We start from the raw sequence: 24615 nt of genomic DNA on the forward strand, positions 1-24615 counted from the left end.
TGAAGAGATGGCAACTGATCAATGACCAATCCACCCACTTTCTCCCACCGCGGCTCAACGCATGGCAAGAAGGTGAAATCCCCTGCACCCGGCCAAGAACAAGAGTGATTAGCCCACAACCAGCCAATAGAGAAGGATGACAGGGTGGTCACCTTTGATACTTTGGGGCTTAAAGTATCTGCCGAGATCTTCCCATGTAGCTTTAAGACTTTATAACAACAACCTATAGTGATATAAATGATTAAAAGCACAATTAAATTATTACCCAAAGACAGCACAAATTGATATGATGCTTTAGACTTGAGTATACACTCCCTGGTTTAACTTTTTCATGAACATTGGGTGAGCATGCTTGTAACCAAAAAGGGATCAAAGCGACAGTACAAAGAACTTCTTGAGATAGTAATTAATTGCAAGAATGTGGTTAGCATTAAATACTCGCAAAAATGGCATTCAAATGGGTTTAACCCATATGTTAGGATAATTTGCTCATAATTTGATAGCTTGAACAGTTAATTTAGTAAAATCATGGATTTGTGGAGGTTAGAGAGCCACATAAGATCATCTGTTAGATGTCTATGGATGCCATGAATATATGCCCCAAAAATAGTTTAGTCCACATATATCTTCTTGGATGTGTAGGCTGTGTTTATAGACAGTACAAAACAGAGTTTTGGATCAGGCAATGGCATGTCCTTTATGCTGTGATATTATCTTGGGGCTAACAAAAGGCATCAGCAAGCATGCATTATGCAGCCTTTTCAATTTGACTACACTTCTAACATGAAAACTTTGCAAACTAATCCAAAATGGAGCTTTTTCAGTTCAGAAAGGAATCAATGCAAATACAATCATGAAACATACTACTTGCCTCAGTAACCATGGACACAGATATGCAGACAACCATGTTGAAAACCTGAATTTGGACATAGCAAAATAAAAACAGTAGAAAACATGAACTTCCTACAAGTGAACCTAAATATACATGGTAGGATCAATATGCAAAAGAAAGCATTGCCAATTTGGCTCTTGAACAGATAATGAGGATTAACATTATTAAGGAAACACTGAAACAATACTTAAATGCTCAGCTAACCAATCCCGGCCAAGCAAAAAATAAAATGGCAGATCATGAATATATGAATTCGTTTAGAAGTGGATCAGTCCTATCAACTGATCTGTTGTCGGCGTTTTGTTTGCTTCTTCTGCACTGTTTTGTTAGATAGAGCACCAGATGGTTTACTGACACTCATAAATATGTGTGACTACCAGCCAAGATCTTATCCTTAGTTGCAGCATTTGATGCGTTGAATACACATGTTTTATCACAATATAGTTGGTAAGTTACTCCAGTGAAAATTACATAAGTATATTCCCATATAGAAATAGTATCACTGTATTAGAGGCTCATTGTGCACCTGTAGAGCTGCTCTCTGAGTTCTATTAAAGCGACTTGGTGATTCAAACCAGTGAGGATAGCCTAATTGTTGCATCCCCAAGACTATACGGCCTACGAATACAAAATATCAGCAAGTATGTTCTCTCAAGGATTTTTTTCGAAGATGTTCTCCCAAGAAAATTTCAGCAACTTCAACTTGAGAACTCTATCTAAGTAATTGCCGACTAAAATATTTGATAAAACAAAGTTAGAGCATACCGTATTTTCAACATCCCCAATCAGATCAGCTATCTGCTCAGATATGACATCCTTCCTGTTTTTATCCAACACAACAACCCAATCATGCGCACTACCATCAGAACTATTAGACTACTAGAATCTAATGGATGAGTGAGCTATTTATTAGGCAAAGACAGGTAAGCGTTCAAACATACGAAATCTTCAGCTTTGAGCTGCTGCATCATAGACGAATCTTCTGTTTCAATTTGCACCTTCACATATCTGAAAAGTAAAAGAATATCACATGACGACATCAACAATCAAATTTATCATGAACAAGTTATGGTTTATTAATTTCAAATTCCGTAAGGCGATAGTATAAATCAGAAGAAACAGAATTAAGTGTATGGCAAGTGAACTTGGCACCTGATAAATTCTACAGGCCAATATATGACCACGGGACACAAATTTACATAAATGAACTTCACCTCTTGTGCAGGAAACCATCCCCGACCCCTATCCAACACATGAATATCCAAACTTGGTCCTATCTGAGCCATCTTCAGTTGAACTGAGAAACAGTAATATGATCCATCAGAACCAAATGCTTTAACATCGGCATTTTCCTGCACCAGATAAGTGGCACTGAATCAACAAAGCGTAGTGTTCATGCCTTAACGCAAACAGATTGAGTGTTAACTTCGCAAGATTCTGCTGTGTCGGAGACATCACCTGGATGACGCAGACCGACAAGGAAATTACCAAAGAGCAAACCTCATTATAATACCCAAATTAGTTCACCCGCATCACCAATATAGGAAATAGACAATGAATTTTTTTTCCCAAGAACATGAACTTGCAACACTGGAAAAAACTACAGACATGACCCAATCAAACTGTACCTGTGAGATTGATAATAACAAAAATGGTTTTGCTAAAGGCCTAAAGCACATCTGGATAATAAGATAGCACACAAATCTTGTAATATCTACAACATGGCAAACACATGGTTTAATTGATTGACAAGCAGTCAAGGTAATTCCGCAGCAATATGTATAAACCAACCTGAATAGTTGAATTAGGGGGCTCGGTCAATAGCCATGCTTGAATGCGTTTCAGCTCAAGAGAAAAGGGCATGCAATCCTGACCTTAAGATTAAGTTCCGGTATAAACTGCAGGTACCACAAACTCAATCCGATATGCCAGAATCATGTGGAGATGACGAGAGACGAAATAAAAGGGAACTCACAGTGCAGACCAGGGTGAGAGAGAGAGGGAGACGAACCTGTAGGTCGAGCCAACGCCTCAGAATCAGCAAAACCAAAGAGGAGGACGACCTCGTGTGGGGCAACAGCGGCCTGCACTCCTTTCTGACAAGCGAGAAGAGGGAAAGGCAGGTCGGGATGGAGGTCGTGGGGCTCAATCCGCGGGCAGATGTGGAGAAGGCGATGCCGCGCGGCAAGTCGGGCCCCTCGCCGGACAGCACGCCATCCGGTTTTGGCGGCGGCTACCGCACGCTAGCCGGTCGCCGCAGCTGGCGGCGGAGGGAAGTGGCGTCCCCAAGCATCGCGTGATGGGCCGCTTCACCGACCTCAACCATGGGTGGTGGGTGGGAGCATCGCCAAGGTGGCTGTGGCGGCGCTGGAGAGGGAGGAGGGGGCGCTGGAGGCGAAGAGAGGTGGAGGGTTTCGCTCGACAGCTTTTCCTTTCTTTCTTTTTTCCCTCTTATTTCCTGCCCAACCCACGCATTCGACGTGGCACGCGCCAGCAACCCCCTTGATGCACACCTTATTGTTTTGGATTGCCATGTGCTGCCTTTTTTAACAGCATGTGCAACAATTTTCAGAGCAGCAGCGGCACATAGAAATACTATGCATAACTCACAAGAGAACTGAACGCGGTAAAATGATACGCATTAGATTTAGTCAAACACTGCCTAGTTGCATTGTTAGTAGCATGTTAATCAGTCCATCAGCTAATCCCATACAAAACTAGAGGGAACAAGATTCATAAACAACTAGAACAGTTCAGCAGTTAATATGATGCCATGTGACCATCTTTGTAGACCACATTGTTAGATTGCTACAAGCCCATTCGTCTACTATGACACTGGGTGATACTGATCAAGCTGGCTGCCACTGGGCTGGCTCATTACCTCCGCCATCTCGTCGAATTTGCGTTTCTTCTTGTTGCGCTTCATGACCAATTTCTGCCGATTCTCTTCAGCTCTTCTTATCTTGTTCTCCACTGTTTCCAGAACATTCTTCTCTGCGTTCATCTTTTTTACTTTGGTGAACACATCCTCAGGGTCTTCCAGAATGTCAGGAGCATCAGGCATGACGGGAAATATGATCTCCGGGTCACTGTGAAATGATCAGATGATAAGTATGGACCGCATAGATGATGTCACAAAACATCAATGACAAAAATTAAGAGCGGATAATTCATGTTTTGGTACAAGTACAACTCATGGTGAAATATATTTATGAATGCCAAATCCAAACCAACTAATGTCGAAACAGTCGATAGTCAACCAACGAACTGAGTCTCATTTGACAACCTGATTAATAAATGGGCAACTTGGGAGAAAATCACCAGTTCATTCTGCCTTTGTTCAAAAAACGTAAAAATAACTGACCTGTAACCAAGCAGCAGCATACCATCACCCTTTATAATCCCACCATCCAAAGATATAGCCCCATTCCTCAAATGAGGCATTGCTTGCCGCATGTCATTCCGTGTTTCATAAACTTGAAGCTCTCCAAAGAGCCTATAAAATAAGGTTTCACGGAGACCATGTCCACTACTTGTGATTATCTCCAAGTTCTCTGCAGAAAGATTGATCAAGTTGACTGCAAACCCACGAAATCCCTTGGGCGTCTCCGCATGTGGAAAAGGCAGATTTAGCTTTTTTTGCCTTATGTTCCAAAAGACGTCTCCATTATATGGCCTGTCAAATAAACATTTATTAAAAATGCTGAGTTATCTATCTTGTATGGCCTGCCAAACAATTGAATTTATGCGATAGAATTGAATAGACAAATAATCACCTCATAGAAGAAATTGCACAAGATTTCGTTTCTCAAAATTTTGACAGAAAAATGTTCTATCACTATTTTTAACTAGAAACATTTATCAAAAATGCTGAGTTATCTATCTTGTATGGCCTGCCTAACAATTGAATCTATGTGAGAATTGAATAGAACAAATTATCATCTCATAGTAGAAACTGCACATAAAATTTATTCTCAAAATTTCAACAGTTTTATATATTAGTACTTTGTGTTAGATAAGATAGGTAAATCCACATTTTGTTGATGATACGAGTAGGATTATCACCATATGGCAATCAGCAAACTACGTTTGCAACTTTTACACATACACTTTTTCATATTAGTCATACACAAGCAACGGGGGTTGAAGGGCTTCTGCTTATGGCTATGAACAGGTTCAGGGTTCAGAAGACTGTAAACCAGGAATTTTTTAGTTTACTGATGCATTAGCAGCACTCCGGTTTCAAATTTTCTAACACCCAGAAATGCATCTACAGACCTGCTAAAATTAAGTAAATATAGATATTACCTTATTTCATCCAGGCATATGATAGGAAATCTCCTGCTTATTGGGACTCCTAGTTTAGCTGCTTCCTGATGAATACCAAAGCGAATATCCACATTTCCTTCAGTGTCATATTTTTCAAAGTAATTAGCAGCGTCCTGAGTCTTGCAAACCACTGCAAGCATGTTGTCTTCACCAAGATACACAGAAAGCATCCTACCAAATGAGAAGACAGAGATTCAGATGAATAAAATTATGCATCATGTTAGAATAGGTCTGACATAAATAATGTAGGAGTCTGCAAATTTACCTACTGAGCTCTCTGTTAGCAACAGTTCCGAGAAGAGCAACAATACCAACAACTTCATCCTTGAAAGATCGCCCTGGTGCATATGCTTTACGGTTGGAGAGATTACATAGAACAGCAGCAGCAGTACCAACATTCTCTTCAATTTTATGACGAGTTATCTCTTTTGCGCCAACTCTGTGGCCAATCTCATCTGCATACATGAAAATTAAATTATATAAAGCGACGAGCAGGGAAGACAAGTGCAGGTATAAGAGTAATGTAACAGAGCCCATTATAATGAGACCATGCAGATTAAGTCCATACTCAGCGGAAGACAAAAGCAATAAAAATTTTGCACGAGCACAGAAAATAACCTTTCAGACTGGCAATACGATTCTCCACAGATTTCTTTTGAGAATCAAGAAATTTAATCATTTCTTCTTCAGAGCGTATATTGGAATCAATTGATTCAATCTCATCAGAAACTTTCTGAAAAAAGTGACAAATTAAGGCACGGACAAGCTAATAATAATATTCTGCAGGTCAAAAAAATTGTAACCTCTAATCAAGCTATAACAACCTTTATTTAATGGTGTAAGTATCATAGATTTTGAATCAAAATACACATAATATTTTCAACTACCAAATAGTTATTAATTTTATGAATAATTTAATGATTTATTCTGTCAGAAGGTTTGTATTTTTCTTGATATGCACAGGAGAAGGAACCCCTCTAGCGTTATAATAAGCAACAATTCAACTCAGCTCTACTTCATCAACAATTTAATGATTGGATGGTTTCCATCAACATTGTATTTTGAGTTTTGCACAATATACATTAGACTAACCAGGATAACAGAGGATGCTGAAAAAACAAATCACTGCACTAAATGGGTATTAAGTTTCCATACCAACATCATAAAGACATGTATTGACCCACGGTGCATCATATGCAAATAGCGATAACCTTGGCGCTATTTTGTTTAAATCTGAGTTTGTAGTTTTCTTGAAAAAAGTTTGAGTTCAGAAAACGTTCTAGTTTGAATAATGTATTCCTTAGTAGTTTTTTAAGATCTAAATAAGCCAGAGGACTTCAGCAACACTAGAAATGTTAAATCAAGGTATTGAAGGCTTTTACCCTCAGAGCATCCTCAATGTATCTAACAGATTGACAAGAAGCAAGTTGACTTGGAGATAAAAGATCTTGACTTGATAGAGATGAAGTTGGGTAGCTGCATATAGGTTCAAAGTCGTTCTCCGAGTTTACTCGCACTAAATCAAGAGCATAAACATGAATCTGCCAAAGGAAAATCCAGGACTTCAGTCTGAAATAATTATAAATTGTGCAACAAGAGCTACCTTGTAAGATCAACCTGAATTATTGTTTCCAGGTCAGCAAAATGTGTATGATATGCCACAAAACTGACTGTTCCTGGTTCATTAGGAACCTGTGCACGAGGAAGAACACATCTTCCATGTTCAAATGCATATTGTGCTCCTTGCACATCTTTTAATTGATTCGACCTGATGCTAAGTGTATGTTGGAGTCCATGTATTGACTCGTCAATCACTCCATCACAGTCAGAAACTTCAAATATTATGTTCTCCAAGAAGGTCCCAGCAGGACAACTTTCCGGAACCTGACAAATAATAATAATCACGAGGCTTCCACCTTTTGAACAAAATTAAGCACCACGATGTCACTAATAAGAAATCAAATGAACGAATCAGTATTACTACCTTAACAGCTTTCAAATTCCTGATAGCAATTTGAAATGTTCTATTGAAAATCTTTTTCTTGTGATCAAAAATCGTCAAACAAACTGCACAAATATGCACATAATTATTAGAATGAAAATGTACCAGCAATATTGGAACCACTATGTAACTGACCTTCTGAACCAAATCCGCTAACAACTTTAAGCATTCCACGTAGGTCAACAAATCCTTTGCTGTTTACCTGCAAAATTAACAATATAGTTTATATGCCGACAGACTACAACTGTAAAATTGTCAAACAATTTAAGGGCTCCCAAGATGGCTTCATATGATGGAACCATAGATTTGGAAAAGAATAAGAGTGCAGGATATAAAAGGGTGCTGCATCATCCAATCAATTAGAACCATGTAATTAACAAGCTACTCTTAGTCCCTCATCAGTCATCATAATGTCAAAACAACGGGGTTCAGGTGGCATAGCTCTGGGTTTCGCTAATGCTTCTAGTCCGGTTGAGGGTAGGCCAAGTCAAGCATAGGTAGGAATTGGACCAGACCAGGCTTAGCCTCGTTGAGCCAGTCCATTTGTCAAAAATCTAATAATTCTCCAACCGCTCCCAAATTCAGAAGCAGCAAATCCCAAAGCATCGAAACTAGAGGGGTAAAGTCTTTAGTTTCCTGTTTCCCTGCATACATTTTGCCCCTGTTAAAATGTACTTACTTACTCCCTCAGTTTCTTTTTAGTCTGCATATAAGATTTGGTCAAAGTCAAACTTTGTAAAGTTTGACCAACTTTATAGAAAAAATATTAACATCTACAATACTAAAGCTATATGGTATGAAAGTTTATTTCATGATGCATCTAACAATATTGATTTCATATTGTGAATCTTAATATTTTTTTTCTATAAACTTAGTCAAAGCTAAGAAAGTTTGACTTTGACCAAATCTTATATGCAGACTAAAAAGAAACGGAGGGAGTACTTACTGAGCCTTTTGTCCCAAACAAGTTGGGGTAGGCTAGATATGAAACCCTTTCACGAGGACTTCCCAGGAGGTCACCCATCCTAGTACTACTATCGCCCAAATGGGTTTCATACCCAAAGGACTGGCTAGTTTTTACGTTGGCTCGCCAAGCCTATCACAACCCTTAGATATGAAACCCTTTCACGAGGACTTCCCAGGAGGTCAGCCATCCTAGTACTACTCTCGCTCAAATGGGTTTCATACCCATGGGATAGTTTTTACATTGGCTCGCCAAGCCTATCACAACCCTCCTCCTTTACCCGGGCATGGGGCCGGCTATGCCTAGAAGACATAGGCGGAGTTGCCCCTGTTAAAATGTAGCAGCTCAAATTTTTTCCACCTCATTGACAACTCTGACTGGAAGTCTATTTTTACGTTACTAAATTACATAGAAGAAAATAGCAAAATACAGCACGTGCAAAGAACGATATTTTTTTTAACAATCTCCACTGCAGGACTGTTACCGAGCGCACCACATCATTCTGGCTAATGTTAACCTGGTCAAAATATACATTTACTAGCATTGCAAAAATACAGTTTAAAACAAACGATTACCTTTCGAACAGGTCCGCATTTATCTACAAAGGAGAATCCAACAGTATTGACAATAAGTTCCGTCCCTTCTTCAACATGATTGCCACAATGATCGAGCACCTGCGAATGGTTGAAACAGTATATAGAGGGTAATTTTCGGAAACTGCATACGAGAAATTAGTAAAACAAGCCCCATCGCAAAAGGTAAAAAAATTATTAGATAGTAAACCTAATAAAAATGGTAGAAAAGTTATATATGTGCCATTACAAAAATCCATGTCTGAAAAATGCCACTACAACCTCTCATACTCACTCAGATGCGATTATCCATCTTTTCCCTCAATTTCAAGTCAATACAGGTGAGTATTTGACCTAGTATTTTTGTATGGACAATAATCCCCCTAACCTAATTGCTTTAGTCATCCATCTAGCGTATTTTTGTATTTTTGCAGCAGCGCACGACATGGCAGCATGCAGGAGGCAGGCTAGAGAGTATTGTGGGGTGAGATGAGGGTGAGAGATGGGGTAGGGCATGAGGGTTGTTGGGTGACATGTATGGACTATTTAATATTGTTCAACATAAGGATGTTGTTCTTGGAGTGGAGAACCCACAGGCTCACTTCTGACAGGCTCTCATTGGTCAGCATTTGGCAGACTAGAATGAGATCATCCTCAAGGTTGCCGAGGTGCAACTAACTCAAGAGCAAGATGGGCTTAAGTGGGGCCTTCATACTGGTGGGGCTTTTACAGTGCACTCCATGTATTCAGTTTAGATCTAAGCAATTTTTGGGTCTAAAAGTATCATCAAAGATCAAGGTTTTCCTATGGTTCATATGTCAAAAAGTCATCCTTATCAAGGAGAATTTCATTAAATGCAAGTGGCAGGGGATGCACGATGTAGCTTCTGTTATGAGCAGGAAACCATCCAACGTCTCTTTTTCGATTGTGTTTTGGCACGTATTGCGTGGCAAGTTTTATAATTAGCTTTTAATGAAGACGACTAGGCTCATGCCAACAGTACTTTTCAGAAATTTTACATATTTATATATACTGGGAAAAGGAGAGTACCATTTAGGCATGGTAACAGTACAACTATCTTTTGATGAAATACGTAGTTCTTTTAACTTCTAAAAGGTTCTCAAAAAAGGGGTAATTTTTTCTCAAAAGCAAGGCTCAACGAAGCAGGAGCAAGAAGTCCATCTGAGTAACAAAAACATCAAAATATTTTTTTCGAGAAAACGCAAAGGACTCTCTGCGTTTCATTTCATTGAAGAGATGAGAAAGTACAATCCTCCTAGGAGGTGGTGGTTATATGGATTAGCACCCTATCAGTGGACATCCCAGCTAGTGGGGAGGACTACCCTGAGACCCAAAGCGCCAGCTTGTGCCCAACATTTGGCTTCGGCCTTAATCCTATCTATGAGTGCGGTAGCCGAGGGCCGTGCATTCTTGAAGACGCACTCGTTGCGCTGTTTCCAGATCATCCAAGGAACGAGCATGGTGATGGATTGCAGACCTTTCCGTAGCGCCTGTGGGATCTGCCCTTTCGTTCGTTGCCACCAGTCCGTGAGGCTGGGTTCATTGCTTGGCGGTTGAGAAGGTATCCTCGCCCAAGCCAGCACGTCGTACCAAACCTGCCGCGTAAACGGGCACTCTAGGAGCAGGTGCCACATCGACTCAGGGGCCTGATCACAGAGGAGGCATCGTGGATGGTGCTGTAGGCCGCGACGGGCGAGTCTATCCGCTGTCCAGTGAAAGAAATGGACGCGCCGCGGTGCCCAGCTCTTCCAGGTAAGCTTCCAGGAGGGGCATTTCATAGATCCGTGGAAGGTTGCAGCGTAGCATGACCGTGCCGTATAGGTGCCACTAGCCGTCCATCTCCAGAGCATCTGGTCAGGCCGGTTTGGTAGGCTGATGTGCTGCACGGCATGCCAAAGTCTGAGATATTGGCCAATCTCATGAATCCCTATCGCTCCTTGGATGTCTGCGGCCACCGTTCTTGACTTGCGTCGCCGTTTGGGGATGCATTGGTAGAGTGCCGGTGCGAGTTCGCGCACGGACTGACCATTGAGCCATCGGTCATTCCAAAACAGTGCCGTCAGTCCATCACCGAGCACCATGGTCGTCGATGCGTAGAACAACGCGCGCTCCTCGCTGGAAAACTGGAGGTCGAGGCCTCGCCATGCGCGATCGTCGTCCGTGTGGGAGAGCCACATCCAGCGCAGGCGCAGCGCGAGGCCAGCGCGCTCCAGATCCTGGACCCCAAGCCCGCCGTACTCGAGCGGGCGGCATACACGTCGCCAGTTGACGTGGCAGTGTCCGCCATTAGCAACGGCGCGCCCGGCCCACAAGAAGCCGCGCTGGATCTTTTCGAGCTGTCTCAAGGTCTTCTTGGGCGGCGCAAACGCGAGCAGTTGATGTATCGGGATCGCGGCGAGCACCGATTTGACCAAAGCCAGCCGCCCGGTTTTGTTCATGAGCCATGCTTTCCATGTGGGGAGCCGAGCAGCCACCGAGTCGACGAGGGGTTGTAGTTGGGCAGCCGAGGGGCGGCGTAGCGTGAGAGGGATGCCAAGATAAGTAATGGGCAGCTCCGCCTTCGTGCATCCCACCTGGTCAATTGTTGCATCCGCCTCGGGGTCGCCATTGAGGGTAGTGGCGGAGCTTTTGGCATAGTTCACTCGGAGGCTGCTAGCTTCACTGAATATAGCCAGGATCGCACGTACGGCCTCCACGTTGCCATGCGTGGCGTGGCAGAATAGCATCACGTCGTCTGCGTACATTGATATGGCCGGAATGTCTCGTCGGGGGTGCAGCCGCTGCAATATGCCGGCGTCGTGGGCGCGGCTGATTAGGCGCCCAAGGATGTCCACGGCGAGCACGAAGAGCTGCGGAGATACGGGGTCTCCCTGGCGCAGCCCGCAGCGCCAAACTGGTGGTCCCGGTTCACCGTTGATCATGATCCGAGTGCTCGAGGATGATAGCAAGATCGCGAGCCACTCCCTGAAGCGAGGTCCGAATCCGTATTGGCCAAGAACCTCGAAAAGGAAGGGCCATGACAGGGAGTCGAAGGCGCGCGTCAAATCTAGCTTGAGCATCACTCTCGGAACCCAAGTTGGTGCAGCAGCTTCATCGATTGCTTGACGAGGACAAAGTTGTCGTGCAAGCTCCGTCCCGGAATGAAAGCGTTCTGGTGGCGGCTAACCATGTCTCCCAGTCTGGGCGCTAGGCGGAGCGATAGCACCTTCGCGAAGATCTTCGCCACAAGGTGGATGAGGCAGATTGGCCGGTAGTCGCGGAGTTGGCACGCGTCTGCTCGCTTTCGGAGTAATGTCAAGAGGGCCTGGTTGAGCTTGCTGAATCCGCGGCCGCGCAGCTCAAAGAGCTGCTGGAAGGTGTCGAGGAAGTCTTGCTTGATGATGCTCCAGCAGGCCCGCAAAAATTCCGCGGTGAATCCGTCCAGCCCCGGCGCTTTGCGAGCCGGGAGGCGCTTGACGGCGTCCCAAATCTCCTCCGAGCTGAATGGTGCCTCGAGGTCAGTCAGGTCATGGGGCTCGATGATCTGCGATAGATCCAGCGTGTGGTTGCGGGCGGCGGAGGAGCCAAGGAGCTCGTCAAAGTACGTGAAGGCCGCTTGAGCCATTCCCTCCTGATCAGTGATCACTTGTCCATCGGTCACAAGGCGGAATATGTGATTCTTCTGTCGGCGGAATGAACATTGCCGGTGGAAGAAGGCTGTGTTGGCATCGCCGTCCTTGAGCATGGTGATCCGCGCTCGTTGCCTCGCGATTGTGCGCTCGAGAGAAGCCAGCCCCAAGTATGAGATCTTGAGCTGTTTTCGCAGCCAATCTTCCGGGGGAGAGAGCGCGCGGTCTTCCTGGGCTTTGTCAAAACGCGATATGAGCTCGCGGGAGATGGCCATCTTGTCACGAATGCAACCCTTGGGCCTGGCGCTCCAACTTGTCAATGCGCGGGCCGTGCTCTTAAGGCGTAGCATGAGGCGCCGGAAAGGGTCCGGGTCATGCACCGATCCCCAAGCCGCGGCAACCGTGTCGTGGAATCCGTCAAGTCGCAGCCAGAAATCCTCAAAGTGGAACCTCCGGTGCGCGACGTGCGTGGGTGCGCAGTCAAGGAGGAGCGGGTAATGGTCGGACACGACGGAGGCGAGGCATCTCAAGTGACAGTCACCATGCGCGTCCTCCCAGTCCACGGTGCAAAACACGCGGTCTAGGTGCACCAGGGTGGGCGGGGTTTGCTCGTTGGACCACGTAAATCTTCTCCCATTGAGGTATACTTCCTTGAGCGCGAGATCGTTGACGAGGCGGCGGAATCTTCCCATCATGCGGCGATTTAGGTTGCCGTTATTCTTGTCTTCATCACGAAGGATCAAGTTGAAGTCACCGCATAGCATCCAAGGCCCGGGGCAGTCTGCGCGTATATCGCGAATCTCCTGCAGAAAGGCGATCTTTTCCGCGTCCTCTTGGGGGCCGTAAACGACGGACATCCACCAAGGCATGCCACTGGCCGTGGCCACTCTTGCGGTGACGGCATTTGTGGTGAACAGGTGGTCAGTGATCGACACGACCCTGCTCTTCCACGCGAGCAGGATGCCTCCCCTCGTGTCGTTCGCCGGAAGGTATGTGTAGTCGTCAAACTCCGAACCGAGGGCATCGAGGACAACAGACGAGCACATCAAGGCCATTTTAGTTTCTTGTAGGCATACAATGGAGGCTCCGGTGGTGTTGAGCAACGATCTAACGGCAAAGCGCCGGGCACGCGCGTTGAGGCCGCGCACATTCCATATAGCTATCTTGATGGCATGATCCATGGGTGCACATGATCGACGGGGCGGACGTTACGGTATCCCTATGGCGAGCCGGCCAACCGAGCAGTGGCCGTCGCAGCAGCCGCGGTAGAGAAGTCCGCGGGTAGCTCTCGGTCTACTAGGGCAGCGATGGCCGTGAGTACCGAGAGCGGGATGGGTACCGCAAACATGTCGTCGTACGCCTTCATCTCGGCCGCGGTGATCCTCTGGTTGGTCCCGACTATCCCGAGCGTGCGGAGGATCTGAACTTGCACGTGGCGCTCGGCGGTGGGTGGCGCAGCCGACAAGACGGCAGTGGTGACCGAACGGCCACGTCTGGGCGTGAAGTTCAACGGGCGGCGCGGTTTCTTCCCTGGGGTTGGCAAGGCCGCGGCAATGTGCTTCGTTGCTGCTGCGAGAAACTCGCCCAGAGTCCAAGTCTTCGACGTGCAGGGGCGTGCGCGAGATCGGCGCAACGTGATTGGCGCCGACGCGAACCTCCCCGGTGTCGGACGTGGAGAGCCATGCTGGGCCCCCATAGATATGGGAGCAACGGGGCCCACGATGTCCTCCTGCATGGTGGGCTGGGCATGGGCCTGTCCAGTCGTGACTCGTCCATCGGGGGTGCGGGATTGGGTGGTTGCGGGTCGGTCGGGGACAGCACGCTGGCCTCCACGTGGGGTCCGGTGGGCAGGTAGTCGCCGTCACTAGGGCCCGTCTCCCCAGTCGCTGGCGTGGGGGAGTTGTTGCTTTGCCCCGACCGAGCCGCAGAATGGCCCACAGGCGCTGGCGGCGTATCAGAAACCATGCAGGCGGCGTCCAGATCCCGACAACGCATGGGATCGGGAGAGCCGGACATGGCCCCCACGCGATCGTCCTCGGGCGCGCCGTTCCCAGCCGGGCTCGAGCCCCGCGCTAGTTCCAGTGAGTTCGCGGCCAACGAGAGTTCGCCATCTGGGGCCTGGCCCGCCACCACGCCCACCATCGGGGCCGCAGCAGCCAAAGTGTCGCCACCAACTGGCGCGGTCGTCGTGGTCGCGGGGACAACTGCGTCCCCGACAACCTTATCCACAGGGCCCGCCTGCAAAGTGCCCCTTTGTGATCCTCTGCCTCTTCCTTTTCTGGCGCGTCGACGAGGGGGATGGGTCCCCTGCTGACCAGGCCACGATGGCATGCAAAGATCCCGGCCCAGCACGGACGGTGGCGCGCCCTCGCCGGCGGGAGCAGGCCAAGCATGCGACATGGCGAGTCCGTCCGCGCGTCCCGGCCGGTTTTGTGCGCGCCACAGCACGTCGTCCATGGCCATGCCATCAGCGCGGCCGGGCGGCGCGGCGTCCGTACGCCGGCGCTTGCGGCCCCGGCGGCGCGCTCTGCCTTGGCCTGGTGCGCGGTTGCGGTCGTCGCGGGCGTCGTCGTGTGCATCATCCCCGCCCTGTCCCGTGCCATGCTGGCCACGGAGAACTGGAGCGCTAGCTGGCACGACGCGGGCCACAGCAATGGCGATGGGGTAAGTGAGGATCCTGATGGTGGGCTTGTCGGAACTCAGACGCGCAGGGATCTGCTCGACGATCTCCAGAACGGCGGCGCGGCGGATCTTGTCAGGGTGGTGAGTGCGCGCGGCCAGCTTGAACGTCGCAAGGTTGGCTCTGGAGCGTGTCCTGGGGTGAAGGCGCTCGATCCAGCAGCTCGTTCCCAGGACATGCTCTGCAGTGGACAGGTGCCAAGCCTGCGCCGGAATGTCGCGGAGCTATAGTTCGACGCACTACTCGAACTCGCCGGAACTAGCGTGTGCTAGTTGCTCCATGGCCTGAGGGAGAGCGAGAACCGCGGCGAGTTGATGAAGTGCTCTCCGTCGAGGCGGCGCTTGGTGGTGTGTGAGCCGAAGAGGATCAAGAAGTCCTCGGGGTGGTGCTCATGCACGGTGAAGTCGCCATCGGCCAGCTCGAACGTGTCGATGAGCACAGCGGAGATCTCAGCACCGGACACACGTGGTCGGTTGCCGGTGATGGAGGCGACCAAGGCGCGGCTAAGGACGTCCTCCGCCTCCTCCATCTTGACGGAGTGGGCCATGATTACCCGCACGGGCTCAGGCTCCGACGTGCGGAGGGAAGGCGCCACGACCAGGGCGGCCGTCTGCGGCAAGGGTGGCGGCGGAGGCGCGGCCCAGCGCGGCGGGGGGGTGCCATGGCGCGTGGCCGCATCCACGGCAGAGGGGGCGGAGGTGCGGGCCCGTCCGGCGGCGTCGCGGCACCTGTTGTCGCAGGAGCGCGAGTCGTGGCCGGACTCGAGGCATCGGCGGCAGCGTATGTCGTTGGTGCAGTCACGGACACGGTGGCGATGGTCGAGGCAGCGAAAGCAGAGCCCCGCGACCTCCTCCGGCGACGGGCTGCGACGGCGCAACGGCGGGGGACTCGGCCCAGTCGGGGAGCGCGGGCGGTTGCCGCGATGCCTGCGCCGCGGCTGCTGGAAGCCGTCCGCATCGACCTGAACTCCGCCGAAGACGCGGTGCACCTCAGAGCGGGGGCCGAGGCGTGTTGCAGCGGGCTGCCGGGAGGGCGCCGGGGCCGGCGGGGTCCGGGCGACGTCGCTGTAGGAACGCAGCGAGGACTCACTCTCCGAGTCGAACACGTTGCCACCAGAGGACACGCGGTCGCCGTCGGAGAGGGTCGCTCGGCGCCCAGCAGGGTCAGCACCGGAGGAAGCCATGGCGGGGGCCATGAGGGGAGGGGCTGGGGGAGGCTCGCGGTTGGGAGGAGGGCCGCCGGCGGGGATTCGACGGCAGCTGGCTAGAGGTGGGAGAGGGCTAGGCAGGGGTGGGAGCGGAGCGGAGCCATAAACATCAAAATATCATTGTTCTGGTTGCTGAGATACTGCAAATCGAGTTATAGAATCTACAACTGAAGTACCTGAAGCCACAACAATCTAGGATACTCTTTATCAGTAACAAAAACATAAGTTTATGAATTTGAAATATTGGATAGACAAACTAAAGGAAGATCTGATGTCACTATCAACCAAAAAGAAACAGAAATTTGTGCCATTCATCACTTCAGAAATTATGCGCAAAGAACTAAAGAGATATGGCTTTGTAATTGTAGATTTCATTAATATTAAGAATGAACCAAGAACGGAAGAAACACACCATGTTATCATACCAAAAAGGCAGAAACCATCAGCCAAACAAAAAAATAAAGACAACTTGGTGGTAGACTTTAGCAATGGTGCTATACTGGGATCTTACAAATCTTTCGTCAATTAATCAGGTGTGATAGTTGTGTTATCGGAACTGCATGAGAAAAATTGGAAGTGTGGAAAAAAATTGTGGCAGACGTACTTTGTATTGACTGGAAGAAATTGTGGTGAATTCTATGGTGTTTTAGTACCCAGATATTCAAATCGGCTCTCAAGAGTGTATGCTCCCAGGGTGAAACAAATGGTGTTCCTGAAGTCAAAAAATTCTGAAACAATCTACACATGTACATCTCCATGTTACTATATGTACATATATATTTACATGGGAAAAAGGCAAGTTTTGTGTCCTGTGCGAAAAAATAAATTTGGCGCTTCAAAAATTGTCGTTTCAGAGCACCAGGTTAGGTAGTTTTTTCCCACAGCACAATATATGCCATTTCTTCATGAAAATTTGCATGCCAATTGAAGATGCAAACATATATGACAGGGGACGCTTCCCTGAATATTCAAATCGGCTCCTGAGAGCACATATTCCTTGGGTGAGACAAACACTACCCAAGACAACAGAGTAACGACGTACCTCTAGAAGGGCATCATCAATAACTTCTCCAGGAGTTAAATTCTTCTCCCAAGCAAGGGACATATCCATATTAATTGTTGACGGAAGACCTGGCTTAACTGCGTGAAATATATGTGAACTCTTAATAATAGTGAGTAATCCACATGACGGCAAGAAAAATCTCTTATGAAAAGATCAGCTCAATAGGAAATATCCATCTTATTTCTGGGTATAGTTCACCCACATCTCATATACTACCATGTGTATAATAGCTTATCATTGTTAGTATGTTTTTATACCAATTTCTAACATACCCCAAAGCGAGATACATGAAAAAACTGCAGGTGCGGCCATGGTTTTGGCATATTCACTAAATTCCTTCATTTTTTAATAATCCCTTCAATTTCTACATAAAATAGTAGTATGTGAAAAAATTACACATGCTACCAGTAAATTATATGTATAGGTATGCTACCTAAGTGGTCTTATACACACAAATACTGCCACTACTGCACTACATACTCCTAGTTACGCTAGATACTCCCTAGACTGTACAAAATGCACATGGGTGTGACTACACTGGTAGTAGCAAAATGGCTTGCATTGCAATATATGAAATGTAACCGGAACATGCAGAACTAGTTTTTTCTAGAGAACATGCAAAAAACTTGTAGCAATTCTTTTCATTAAGATGGGAAGCATGATAAATATGAGTTTAGGAGCAGGCCAAACAAGTGTCCACACGCATACAATCTCATAAATGTAAAACAACATGAGAGCTTGTCATCTTACCTTTACATGGATGAGAGAGTTCACTATCAGATAAAGAAATCTTTAACATCGCTTCATAATTCGGCCTTACTCTGTCCAATTTGTTGGTTTTGAACAGAAAATCCTTCATGTGTAGCACAATAACATATATGATTAACATGGAAATGCAGTGGATTCACTAAACTTATGACCAGTTCTATACTTAAAGAGGTACATATGGCTCACCCTGATATACAGAGTCAATAAATCTGTTGAGAGATCCACTTTGATGTCCTTAACCTGAGCCAGAATATCATCACCACCAAGTATAGTTATGACGGCCTTATGTATATCAAGGAAAGGAATTCCGTTCCCATACAAATCATGGCTTCTAGCTGCAAGACATCTAACTGGCATTCCAAGCCTGCACACAATTTTATAAGTAGCTGCAGGTATATGAATGTACGAAAGAAATATAACAAATCAGACAACACAATTCCAGCATTCATGCCAGACTATGGAGTGAGAATTTCGAGGTATTAAACAAAATGAGGGTCGGGCAGTTTGATATCAACATTCTCAAAATCAGTACATATTAAGCGTCGGGCAGCTTGCTTGATCTATCAAAATGAAGATATTGAATAAATAAGGCACTACTGGAGTACTTTAATAGGAAGAATTAGAGAATGTAACATTACGGGGCAACGGACAATGCGTGCACATCATTTTTTTCAGATAGACAAGGCATGGACCCCTCCTTCAGTTGAAGACAAAGGTTGCTTATGATGCAGACTGCTTAATCCAGAAAATGATGGATGGCCAAATTCCAGGTGGTGCAGCTTTGGTGGAGGTAATAAATGTAATGATGCTAACATAAGACTTGACTGATCATTTGCACAGGAAAAAGACAAGGAATGAGAAAAGAAAGGAAAAGAGTACACTAAAGTGAAGCAAAGCTGACATAGTCCCACCAACTAACAGAATGTAACACATACTGCAGAAATATGACAAGTAATAAAGTTTCTATAAGTTGAAACAGGCCATTCTATCTTTTATCCTTTATCAGTTTGAACTTAGGACTATTCGCTAAGCTGCCGCTCGCAGTAAGAGAGTGGACCAGAACAACACCAAGTTTCACAGGCCAAAATGCAACTCATCTCCATCACCAGTGGACATGAAAAGCATTTGGAAATACGAAATTTTGAGTTAGTAGCTAACCTTATATCTACTACAGCATTGTCAGCAGACCAATCAGCATCGCAGGATAACTGCCAATGTCTAGTATTGGAGTTTGGACGAACTGTTATCCTCGTTTCATGCTTAATGACAATTGAATCTCTGCACCTCTACATTTCAACACTTGACATTAGGGTAAGAAAGCAAATATTTCTTGCTCGTTCAACTGGAAATGTTATCATACTTACAACTGAGAAAATAAAACTGTAAACACCAGATTTAGTAAACATGCTTGTCTCTTCGCTCAACTGAAAGATATACAGTCCATTTATGCTATTGCGCGATGAGGGTTTCTTGAGCTTTTTATAAATAAGCTTTGCATGAAGATGATCTTTGCTTCCAGGCAGATGATAAATCTCCATTGCCATCTCTAGATCATCATCCTTCACAATATATCTCTTGTCAAGGAGGCTGGTGGAGCAGGTAGTAGCATTTTGTGGCCGGATTACAGCTATTATTTCACGTGGAAGGTTATAACCAGCCGTTATAACTTTTTCAAACGGTACATCCTGTGACAGTAACAGATTAGATCAAAAATCAAACATAGTATGAACACAGAAAATTAAAGGCCAAAAATTTCAGTCCTGAAAATTTTGCAAAGATTTAACATAAAGATAAAAGTCTGTCGACTACTAACCCCATCTATAGCAAGATCATTGCCATGTAAATTCCGTAAGACCTCAATACACGCTGGAGCCTTTGCACTTTTCTTTCTAAGCATTTGACACCACGAATCCTCGTCCATGGTTTGACACTTCCATGTGTACAAAAAAACATAACTATAAGCATATAACATGCTCAAAGAAATTGCACCAGTAGTATGAACTATAGAGTACTTACCTTGTTATCATCTATCACGCTGATAGGGAAGGAGAAAGATTCCTTGATATTAAGGTGCACACTATCTTGACCTACCTCGAGTAAGCAACCTTGATCACCAGAGCACTCAATAGACCTTGAAAACGAATTCATTTAGCACTTGAAATTGAAACAAATTTCGTACACAGAAAAAATGAAGGCAAAAACCTGCATATAAGTCGAGCTTCACCTGCCACAAAAGAATAAGGTATTAGTGAGGAGATATCGGGCATGACGAATACTTCAGACCATGAAGTGAACTAACCACAGATATCTCCTCGAAGTCCTTCAACAACAACATATTCCAGTGTTCCATAGAAATTGCTTTTCGATGAGTAGAAATTGTTTTTCATTCGTGCAACTACTCCTGGTTGGATTTTCAGATGATCTCCTCTTCTCCATGTTTTTCCTTTTCTGCTAACCGAGGTGTGAACTCTAATAACTTCGACTGCATCATGGTAACGAAAGACAAGAAAAAAATTATATAGCAACAACAGCATGGTTTCTTAACTGAATAAATAGAAGAATAAAACTAAAAAAGTGAGCATAACAAATCACATGGTAATCCCTCACCATCTTTAGATATTCCAAGTCGCTCCTTGTTGCTTGGGTTGATAATAACAGTATGCTCGTCGTCCCCTCCGTCCATTTCCACATCATACTTTGCATGCATATTATTAATCCAGTCATGATACTGCTTCTCCAATTGCGTACGATTTAGTGATCTTTCACCTTTACGAGCATCAACACTAACCTCCTCAACTAGAAAAATAAACATAGAAGTACAACAAAGATTAGAATGATGGAGATTTATTCGTATAACTGACTAGTATATCAGCAAGTTTGAGAGGAAAAAAAACCTGAGCTGTGATTACGACAACTGCCATCAAAGCAGCGAAGTGCCTTAGTAAAAACATCGTGTTGTGCTAAATCAGTCTGCAGTTGAATACAGCTTTAACTGGTTAGACAATAAATACATACTGTGATACTGTAATAAAGAGAACTTGAGTTATGTGCAGGAGCACATAATTGCTACAGATGGGAACTCGGATTTTTCAATTTGATCAGACCGTACATGTTTGAAAATATGCATACGGCATTACAAAAGATTCGGGAAAAAAAATGATGATACGACAAAATAATAGAACTTCCAAAAGTAGAGAAACTAAATTGTGATAAAATCTTTAGGAAGCAGTAATATTGTTTAAATTACAAGTGGAGACGATTGTTCTGCTTACAGAGCTAAAGTCAGAGTGAGGGGAAGCAGCCACATAGGGTTAGGGTTTGATCAACTTTGAGCACGTCTGTTAGATGTGTATATATTGGTGCAGTGCATATACAGGGGTTCCATGCATACTTTGCTCACTTGTACCTCTATGTAGGCTTTTGGCCTTGGACTAATACAAGCCACATTCCTTGTAACATGGTATCGGGCCAGATTTAGGTTTTCTTTCTCACCCTCGATCGATTTCCACTGGTCTCCAATCTCTAATCCTAACCCCCGTCCCCCATCCCTATGTGGTTGGAGGGTACTCTTCTAATATTTCTAGATATTAAGAACACAAGCTTTGCCCACTCTCCCAAGCCTCCACTTGAACTAATCCTAGAGGGTGGGTGAGGGGATTTGAGAGGGGAGTGAGCACCACTTGAGCTTCAAATTTTCCCCCCTTTTGCAAGAGCATTTGAGCAAGTTATAAAAGCATCCTCATGCTTGTTTCTCCTGGGAGTTTGGGGACACCTAGATGGTTGGAGTCCACCGGGAGCATCTAAGTTGTGGATTTGCCAAGGGTGCAAGTGACGTCATGCATTATCTTCGATTTGGGGCTTCTTTGGTTTGCAACAATGGTCACCCCCTAGAAGCTCCAGTTCAAGTTGCATGTCAATCAAACTAGGAAGATCTCCTTAAGCTTGGGCCTCAAGCCAATTGGAGATAAGATCTATGATTTTTCTTACTTCGATCAAACTGTTAGCCCTCTATATAAAGAGGACCCAATGAGATAGAAAAAGCAAGCAAGAATTAGAAAATAACAACTCTTCTATCTTGCCCATGGTGGCGAGAGCCTACCCCCTACCCTCCCTAATCCAAGTATACAACAGTTCATACACCAAATCAACATAACACAGAAAACAAGGAAACATAAGGAAACAGCACGACATAAGCAGCACAAGACTAAACTCAAACAATTGTACCTTAGAAAGAGTTGGATTAAAACCCGCATCCGTTTCTGCAAACATAGAAATAACAATGAAGAAAGCACTAAAGCAACAAAGAATAGAGTTTTCTGATTCTTTCAGATATGAACTTAAAGTAATATTATGAAAACCTCACCAACAAAGCATTTCACTCTCTTGCAGCATCGCTTCAGGAGTTCAGCCTTTTGTCCTTTACTCTGTTTAGGTTCCATGAACGGAAGAGAACCCTGTGGCAAACAAAATATTGTCAGTTGATATCTCCAGCAGTAAAGATTAGCAAAATGTAAAAAAAAAAATGGAAGTGACGACATGGAGAAAGTTCTTTGTCAATGTCTGCAAAAGTACACAACCAACCACATAAGAGAACTTCGTTCTGAACGAAATTGAGCAACCGTTTCATAAAGCTAATTTTCTGTTTATAGGGCATAAGATGCAAATGTGGAGATTAGAGTAATAGAGAATCCTTGACACAAGTCCTCTGTTCATAGTACCAGTCAGAAGATAAGAACATCAACCTGTAGCTTTTTTAATCAAAAAGAAACTGAGGCAGAGATGATTTATGGACGAGTTTAGGACACGACCTGTTGATCTTTATGAACCCACAAATGCCTAGTGGTGTGAAACAGAAAGAAATACATGGACATGTATTTCATTAAGTAGCAAGTACAATATGACCAAATTATAAAACTTGTTAAAAGTCGTAAGTATAACAAAGAAAAGTTCATCTAATATCTGGGATTTTCCCTAGCATGAATCATCCACAGTATCTTACAGAAGTCGACCGCCTAGTTTCTAATCCCTCTGTCCCATAATATAAGCTGTTATTACATTTAATATACTCACATATTAGATGTAATAACGTCTTATATTATGGGACAGAGGGAGTACGTTGTAGACAAATATCACTGAGGTACTTATAGTAGCATGTAAAAGACAAAAGTTAACAACATGACCTAGTATTTGAGAAGCACCAAACTGAGAAACATAACTTAGTCCTGAACTAGACAGGTCTAGGAGGCTAAAGCAGAGTTTATAACCATTATGAGCAGCATCATTATTAGATGGTGAGAAATTCAAATGACACATAACATATTAAGCAAGAGCTTCTGTAGAGAACCAGCCAAAATTATCTCATGAAACGAGGTTCAGGTTGCTTAGGCCAAATTAGATAATGAAATGGTTCACTAATGAAACAATGTTTTAGTACTATTTCTGATAATAAAATGAAAGGACACGCAGACAGAATTATTAACAATTGGCACGCTTAATACTTCTAACAAGAAAAAATTGGCAAGGGTAGGTGAAAAGTTGAATATATTTATGGGAATATTAAGATGACATTCAATATAAATGAAGCTGCCCATGAATCAGCTTACCTAACACACACAGAAATAAAAGAAAATATAGTAGTAATACTGACAACGTGGAAAAGCACACAAATTGATCAGATTAGAAAAAACAATCATTGAAGTACATAGGAAAATGCTGGGAAGATTACAAAGACGGAGAGGAAAAGATAAGCTGTAGAAAAAACCCAGTATGGCAGACATCAGAATAGCCTTATGCAGGCACCAAAGATACACTTGCTCACTTGCTATGTGCAATCATAATCAAAAGAAATGTCTAAGAAGGAAACATCTTATTGGGGTGGGTTTTCGAGTACGAATAGCGTACCCATCTTGCATCAGGGAGTAACCGGCCAAGTCGGCGGACTGACACATGTGAAAAATTGTCAAAGTTTTCTTTCACCCCCAAGGCATTTTCGCTTAACTTTTCTAAAATAGAATCGATAGATTCTTTTCCCTGTGAAAAGAAATTGTTGTCATGGTAGGAAATTATAAGCTAGCTGTTTAATAGTTATTCCATTATACCTTGACAATTGGAAAGTATACACACTTGATCCGAGCATGTGCTTGGCGACTAGCTGTGATTCATCATGAGTATAAATTAGGGAAAGACATGCAGTAAAAATATATGTTTATAATTTTAAGTTAAAATAATTTGTTACCTGCATTTGTTGAAGTACAAGCAAATTTTAGATGCAGATGAAAATCAGGACCATTAGAAGAGTGCAGATTAGTAAGTGTCACTTCACTTTCCTGTATTTCTGCTAAATCTACACCATTCACCTGAAGATAAAACAGATCCAGAAAACACAGCTATAAAAACAAAATATACATAAGGCCCCTGAACATAGCAGAGCTATAGTCAGTATTTGATCATAAAGTAGACAAATCTAAGACAAGTAATTCGGGATGGAGGGAGTATGTCCATATTACATA

General features: G+C 44.8%; 1 protein-coding gene across 4 annotated transcripts in view; it reads right to left on the minus strand.

The window, feature by feature from the left end:
• Positions 1-3510: 3510 nt before the first annotated feature.
• GMI1 (gamma-irradiation and mitomycin c induced 1) overlaps positions 3511-24615 on the minus strand; it is a 33916-nt gene continuing 12811 nt past the window's right edge. For 3 of the 4 annotated variants that reach the window (XM_048684512.2, XM_048684515.2, XM_048684513.2), the window contains exons 13-38: positions 24342-24462; positions 24205-24257; positions 24008-24136; positions 22470-22560; positions 22331-22365; positions 21001-21076; positions 20714-20902; positions 20406-20588; positions 20309-20330; positions 20123-20237; positions 19920-20036; positions 19471-19791; positions 19265-19392; positions 18293-18470; positions 18089-18191; positions 17318-17415; positions 8763-8861; positions 7359-7425; positions 7206-7288; positions 6839-7105; positions 6604-6762; positions 5840-5954; positions 5487-5676; positions 5201-5392; positions 4257-4568; positions 3511-3981 (exon numbers count right to left, since the gene is read on the minus strand). In XM_048684512.2, coding sequence (XP_048540469.1) covers positions 3720-3981; positions 4257-4568; positions 5201-5392; positions 5487-5676; positions 5840-5954; positions 6604-6762; positions 6839-7105; positions 7206-7288; positions 7359-7425; positions 8763-8861; positions 17318-17415; positions 18089-18191; positions 18293-18470; positions 19265-19392; positions 19471-19791; positions 19920-20036; positions 20123-20237; positions 20309-20330; positions 20406-20588; positions 20714-20902; positions 21001-21076; positions 22331-22365; positions 22470-22560; positions 24008-24136; positions 24205-24257; positions 24342-24462 — 3705 coding nt within the window. In that variant the 3' untranslated portion in view covers positions 3511-3719. Of the gene's footprint in view, positions 3982-4256; positions 4569-5200; positions 5393-5486; positions 5677-5839; positions 5955-6603; positions 6763-6838; positions 7138-7205; positions 7289-7358; positions 7426-8762; positions 8862-17317; positions 17416-18088; positions 18192-18292; positions 18471-19264; positions 19393-19470; positions 19792-19919; positions 20037-20122; positions 20238-20308; positions 20331-20405; positions 20589-20713; positions 20903-21000; positions 21077-22330; positions 22366-22469; positions 22561-24007; positions 24137-24204; positions 24258-24341; positions 24463-24615 lie in introns of all 4 variants that reach the window. The other variant, XM_048684514.2, reaches the window with a different exon arrangement.

Source organism: Triticum urartu, chromosome 7A, assembly GCF_056163025.1.
Source record: "Triticum urartu cultivar PI428250 chromosome 7A, HENAU_Tu73, whole genome shotgun sequence".
Classification (NCBI taxonomy): domain Eukaryota; kingdom Viridiplantae; phylum Streptophyta; class Magnoliopsida; order Poales; family Poaceae; genus Triticum; species Triticum urartu.